This window comes from Nicotiana attenuata, unplaced genomic scaffold, assembly GCF_001879085.1.
Source record: "Nicotiana attenuata strain UT unplaced genomic scaffold, NIATTr2, whole genome shotgun sequence".
Taxonomy (NCBI): domain Eukaryota; kingdom Viridiplantae; phylum Streptophyta; class Magnoliopsida; order Solanales; family Solanaceae; genus Nicotiana; species Nicotiana attenuata.
Genome location: NW_017672129.1, coordinates 142,538 through 149,491, shown reverse-complemented (window position 1 = coordinate 149,491; position 6,954 = coordinate 142,538). Strand labels below are relative to the sequence as shown.

Below are 6,954 nucleotides of genomic sequence, written 5' to 3'. Positions count from 1 at the left end.
AGACGCGGTATCCTCAATTAGAAAAGCTTGCACTTGCACTAATCATGGCATCTAGGAAACTAAAGCCTTATTTTCAATGTCATCCTATTACCGTAGTAACTGCTTATCCATTACGCAATATATTACACAAGCATGAGTTGTCAGGTAGGTTAGCCAAATGGGCTATAAAGTTAAGTGAATATGACATCACATACCAGCCCAGAACCGCGATAAAATCTCAGGTGTTAGATATCAGCACTTCAATGATCTGAGTTGGGTAGATATCAGCACGATCTAAAGAGGACACTTGGTTTCTAAGGGATTCTCTATCATTGTAGAAAGATAGTTCCACAGGAACTATTTCCTCTACTAAAAGTTCACGAAGAGGTTCAGAAGGTTCCTTACCTCTGGAAGAAGACCTTTGAGAAAGAGAACCTCTGGTTCTAGAAGAGGGACTGAAACTAGATGAAGGAAGAGAAGAACCACGTATGGATGAAGACCCTAAATTACGTAGTCTACCTCCTCTTCTGCTCCTACCTGGGGCAGGAGGAAAGTTATCAACTATGGGGACTCTCCTAGGGTTAGGGTTTGATGAAGACATGATAGTACGAGGAAGAAGCAAACAAGAATTGAAAAGACAAAGGTGAAAACTATATTTATACCTAGAAGCAACCGTCAAAGGAAAAGGTGCAATGATGGAAAAGTCATAATGAGAACTGTCGCTTCGTAATTGGTGAAGCCGTAAAAAGGCCTTAAAAGACGCTGCAAGGTCGCAGAACCAATAAAAAGATGCCACGTGTAATAGGCATTAAATGGAAGTGACAAATGAAGCGTCGATTCCATAAGAGAATAATGGCGGCAAATATTTCCGCTTTAATAAAGTCCACTTTCAACATATTCAATTGATGAATAAATGGCAAGTGGGGGGACTATCTGTATTGGGAAAAATTAAGTTTATATATATTGAAGTAATTGAAAGATGACATGTCATGACATGTAAGCTGGTCAAAGAATGATGCTTAGCAAAGAGGCACGAGTTGCAACAGATACGAGCAGAGGTACGAGCAGAGACACGAGCAGATAATCAAAAGACTCGGTGCTCGTACCTATTTAAGTCCAAAAATTAAGGAGAATGAATCTGACAGCACAAGAGAGTACGGATACAATATTTAATGAGCATTAAATACTGAAAACGTTAGAAAATCTGTATTTAATTATAATGATTGTCATTGTAACGTAACACTAAATGCCTTTAATTATCTATAATGGCCTTATTATGACAAAGACAAAACGTATATCTGAGAAATAGCTATAAAAAGGAGAATACTGATCATTTGTAAGGACACAAAATATCATTGGAATATACTGATTACTTTGTTTTCTTCTGTTCATCTTATTGTTATCAAAGCCAATTTCTTTAATTCATTTTATATATTGATTATCAGTAACCCGTGTTCTTCTAAAATAAAGCTTTGACCGAAATTACTATTTTTTGGTTAAACATAAACCAAAGTGCTATTTTTTGACAAATGTAAAGGACCAAAACCACTCAGAAAATATTTCAAGGAACTATTTTAGAGCTACCCCGAACATAAGGACCAATATTGTAATTCTTCTTCGATCTTCCTTTCCAATTTTCTAATGAATAACGAAATCTGAGTGCCTAAAGAACAGTAAACACACTATACAGAGCTTACCGATCTGGGAAGAGTCGAAGCAAGAAAATGATCGGAGTAGGGAAGATGAAGCAGTACACAAATGTCTTAGAAAGACCCCTCAGTAAGGGCAAACAAGAGGTAACTTCTTCTTTCTCTTTTCAACTTTACATCTTTATATCATTAATTAACTCAATTATATTCTCTAATAATCCATTAAGCAGTTCAAAGAACAAAAAGGGGTTCTTTTTTCGTTATAGACCTTATTAACTTAGACCTATATTACCAATTCCAAATGAGTTTCAACCCTTAAACCCCTCCTAGCTAAAGGCAGGGCGGAGCTAGCGGGTTCAATTGAATCCCCTTTGTCAGATAATTATACTATGCAAATTGAAAATTGTGTGTTTTTTTTTGCTTGTATTTAAATAATTGAATCCCCTTAGCATAACGAAAAATTATACTTAATGCAATTGTATTACTTTCGAAGGGGAGCCTTGGTGTAACTGGTAAAGTTGCTGCCATGTGACCAGGAGTCACGGGTTCAAGTCGCGGAAACAGCCTCTTGCAGAGATGCAGGGTAAGGCTGCGTACGATATACCCTTGTGGTCCGACCCGTGCATAGCTGGAGCTTAGTGCACCGGGCTGCCCTTTTTTTTGTGCAATTATATTACTTTAGATCACAGGTCCAAGTAAGTATTGCATTCTTGTATTTTTTTTTTGAAATCCTTTAAAAGAACTTTTAGTTTTGCCACTGGCTAAAGGGGAAGATATACTTTGCAGACTAGTGATAGAGGTCCTTTTGCAGGTCAGTTTGAGTGGTTTTGCATTCTTGTTTTCCGAGCTTGTTCAGTACAATCAGACCCAAGTGGACAACATTACTGAATTAGAGCGAAGGTGATTTCTCATTCCCCCATTTTCAAGAACTTTCCTCTTTTTGTTTATTGTTGGCCCTTGTCTTGCTGAAATTAGATTGAAAGTGAGGCAAAAAAAATAAAACTAGGTGATTTCTTCGCATCTGTCCAAGCCTTGGCGGGTTGATTGGAGGAAGTCGGTACTCGGTGGAATAGTCGTGCGCGTAGCGTCATAAAGAAAAAAAGAAGAACAAGAAATTAGAGGGATAGAGATTAGAGACTTGTAATTATGTGAAACTTAGAGAACCTCTAGTATTGGGATGATACGAGGGCGAAATGGTTATGGAGGATGCATAGCATAACTATTTTGGATTGGAGGCTTAGTTGATTGATTGATCATCTACATTAATGTTGCTCTAGATATGGAGATGTTGTTTGTGGTTCTTACTCGCATTGTATCTTCTAAATGCTTAAGAGTCATCTCCATGGTATCATGTCAATGTAAAGAAAGAAAAATAGTAAAGAAGATTAAAAGCATCCCATGTTGTTAGTAATTAGTATCAAATGAAAGGAAGGATCACATGGAGGTGAGGATTAGGTATTTTAACTGGTTGTATGCCGTGTTGATACTTGATGCTTTTACATCCATTTTCGTGAAACCTTTCCTTATAAAAGGAAAATAAATGGCTATGTTTCTTATGATTGTAGTGTCCAAGTCAGCTTGCACACAGTGAAATAATTCCTTCAGGTTCTTGGTACCCCCTACCAGCATAGGTATTGGGTAACTCTGTCCACTAGGTCACTAGGCCACAATGTTGGGTACAAAATTACTATTATTGCTGACACCTCGTACTTGCACATTGAACTGTTGGGGATTAAGAAAGGAAGGTTGAATATCAGTATAATTGTTTAAAGTACCAAATGATAAGAATTCAGGAACTTGAGCTTAATATTTTCTACCCTTTTAAGTTTGAAATAGTCTTTGTATTAAGATTTTTCCGTAGCCACAGATTTCTTACTGCATTTGTCAATGCATTCTTGTGGATTTTAATGATTTTCTGGAAAATAGGTTAGAGGATGCTGGATATGCTGTTGGAGCACGGATTTTGGAACTCCTCTGCCATAGAGAAAAGGTATGACTTAAATTGCAATTCCCACCCTGATATTCTGCTTTTAACTTCTTCACCTAGAGCAACTCCATGTCTGGATGCTAATTTCTAGCTATCCGTTGTCAAACCAGTAAACCTTGACTAGCAGATAATTATCTGGGCCAGTTATTTCCATTTAATATGTGTCCATTACATGGAAATCTACACAAGCATATTTACTTATAGTAATGTTGAACTAATTATGTTTTTGACATGAACTTGTTCCTGATACGGGAAGACATGTTTTTCGACCATTATCGTTTTTGACACTTTAGACTGGGGAAACTCTTAGAGGAGAATATGATGACTACCTGTTCACTAAGCCACATCCTTATCCTAACTCATTCCCCAATAAAAAGTTCAGAATTTGGACAAAACCAAGAATAGACCGGGAGAGGAACTAGCTCTATTGCTGCTTTCGCTGCTGCTTTACTAGGTGAAGAATGCAATATTACATCAAATTAGATAAAGTTACTTTCTATTGTTTGAACAAGAAAATTATGATGGCCATTTGTAGTACGTTGTGACTAGCTTTATTTTCAAAGTGGACACAGTAATTGTTCTAATTTCTTCATAATGCTGCAGGGAAACAGAAGGGAGACACGACTACTGGGTATACTCTCGTTTGTGCACAGCACAGTATGGAAGGTTTTGTTTGGGAAGGTCAACTTCTTTTTCTTCTTTTTGTCTTCCCCTTTTTTGCTTGAAAGACTTTCTCATCTCTTTTTGAATTTACTAATTTGTTTTATTCTGGGGGGGATTGTGCTTAAGCTTTCTTTAGTTTTATTCATGTTTGTGTTTATGTTTGGTTTTAGGCAGTAGCGCGGGGGGGGGGGGGGGAGGATGTCTGGAAACCTTTTCAGTACGAAAGGAGAAAAAATGATCATTTTGACAAGATTGAGTTCTTATACTTCTGGGAGCAAGCGCTCTTTCTTTATGCATGTTTTTTCCAGTAACTCAATTAGTAGCAAGCATGGAAACCTTCAGTCTATGTTTTACCACTTTCTCAACTGCTTCGGATGTGCTACACATAGCATGTGAACATTGCGTTTTCTTCATTCTAGTTCTGTTACATGGAATGTCAATAGGCTTTGTGGATATGGTGCTCTGTGGTACTTCAGTATGCAATGGAGCTTTTAACTAGGATACATCAGTAGACTGTGAGAGAGATTTCACATGAGTGAAGTCACAACAAAGAAAAACTTCTTTATAAGGAAGCATAATGGAGTTGATATTTGATAATAATTGTTTTCCAGTGACCTTAAATTAAGTGCCTTTTTGGGGCAACATATTTATCATGTGTGAAAATGTGGTTGGAGCTATGGGTCGCTATTTATGGAGCAATCACAGGTCTATGTCATTCTTGCGTGGAACTAATAAATGTCCAGCATTGAGCTTACAAGGAGATATTAGAAATCTTGAAACTAAACTGAAGGACTAATACTTTTGTCATTATATAAATTAGGCAACTATGCCTCCATCCTAGACGAGTTGGGGCCGGCTTTATGAATCCTCTTACTGTGGGAGAATTTCAACTTGGAGGTTGTGTGCATGCATCCTTTCTCAGTCAATGGATGCTTCTTGATACGAACTTCTTTCTAGAAAATAGGGAAGGGAATGGAAGATTTTCGTTATGCTTGGTTTGGGTGGAAGAAGAGGAAAGAAAATGGACAACAACAACTACTACTCCGCCTCAGTTCCAAACAAGTTGGGGAGAGGAAAGAAAATGAAAAGAGGAGATATGCTGCTTGATGTTATCTCTTCTACTTCCTCATTACAGGAAATATGCCGTTTTATTTAAAGCACAGATTTGGTATCAGAAATATTTGCTTGTTGATTAGAAGCAAGTGCCTTTCCTTTGTGAATGTATAGGTTCAAAGGCTCCCTACCTCGCCCACTAACACAACATTTTAATCTTTCTTTTCCAGAACAACCTTTACTGTTTAGAATAATTTCTTATAGTAATACTTAGTTGAGTCTCTTAGAATATAGGCCCCTGTGATTGTGATTAGTCTCTTTGTCTTTTGTTTAAGTTATCCATAGTTGTCTCCGTATGACCTATAGGTCACGGATTCGAGCCGTGGAAGCTACCACTAATGCTTGCATTATGTTAGGTTGTCTACATCAGACCCATTGTGGTGCGGCTCTTCCCCGGACCCCGCGTTAACGCGGGATGCCTTGTGCACCAGAATGCCCTTTTATAGTTTCCTTGCAAGATAATCTTATGACCGACCTAAAATTTGTAATCAAATTTTCCTTTCAGCAAATTCTCTGACGTTGTTCTAGCTTTTCTAGGTTGTTTCCTTAATGGCCTGCTCCGTTTGATTGAGTGGCATCATTGCTTTTGGAATCAAGCTCCTCTAGCCTAACTTTTACTTACCGTATCCAAGTTATTATGCCGATGAATTGTTGGAGGTTTGGATTAGGTGAAACAGTTTAGCTTTTGTATACCAGGTTGCTGACTCGCTTGAGAAAGGAACTGAGCATGAAGATGAATATATGATTAGTGAGAAGGAGCTCCTTGTCAACAGGTGATTTTTACTGAACCCATTATAAATGCTTCCAATTTATCTACTTGCTGGACCAACTCTAATATATCAGTTTTTTAATATGCATTTGCATTTTAGATTCATTTCAATACCAAAAGATATGGGTGCATTCAATTGCGGAGCTTTTGTTGCGGGTATTGTAAGGGTAAGAACATTATTGCCTTCGCTTCATCTCCCATTCCAGAGAGCTATCATTTATTTTCTTTTTCTTCTTGAAGGGAGTTCTGGAAAATGCAGGTTTCCCAGCGGTTGTGACAGCTCATTTCGTCCCTGTGGAGGGGCAGCAGCGACCGCGGACAACAATTTTGATTAAATTTGCTGAAGAGGTAAATCAGTTTTATTTGACCTTTCTATTCAACTATACTAGTTGGCTGCTCTATTGAGTTTTTAAGTGCCAGCGATGCAATTAAACTACTCCGTTTCATATGATATTATGTGAACCTTTTTAACTGGGCACCGAGTTTAAGAAGGAAAAGAAAGACTTTTGGAACTTGTCGTTTTAAACATGCGATGACATTTATGTGGCTATAAAATCATGTCATTAAGGGTAAACTAGGAAGTGTAGATTAAACTGTTTCAGATATAAAAAGGTGTTGTTCCTTCTAGACGGACGAAAATAGTGTCACATAAATAATAATGGTAGATTGTTAGTCATTTCAGCATGAATTCAAGGTTAGATCAGTTGTGAAATGGCCATATGCCGTGGCAACGTAAGATTGAAGTTGTGGACTCCTATTTTTCCTTCACACCCACCCGTAACCGTTAACCCCCC

At 37.7% G+C, this 6,954-nt stretch overlaps 1 protein-coding gene across 1 annotated transcript in view; it reads left to right on the top strand.

Annotated features, from left to right (window-relative positions):
• The first annotated feature begins 1,620 nt into the window (after positions 1–1,620).
• The window catches only part of LOC109211972 (trafficking protein particle complex subunit 5), a 5,825-nt gene continuing 491 nt past the window's right edge, over positions 1,621–6,954 (top strand). The window contains exons 1-7 of the mRNA XM_019375572.1: positions 1,621–1,775; positions 2,440–2,528; positions 3,555–3,618; positions 4,219–4,296; positions 6,088–6,164; positions 6,261–6,327; positions 6,401–6,508. Coding sequence (XP_019231117.1) covers positions 1,704–1,775; positions 2,440–2,528; positions 3,555–3,618; positions 4,219–4,296; positions 6,088–6,164; positions 6,261–6,327; positions 6,401–6,508 — 555 coding nt within the window. The 5' untranslated portion in view covers positions 1,621–1,703. The remainder of the gene's footprint in view (positions 1,776–2,439; positions 2,529–3,554; positions 3,619–4,218; positions 4,297–6,087; positions 6,165–6,260; positions 6,328–6,400; positions 6,509–6,954) is intronic.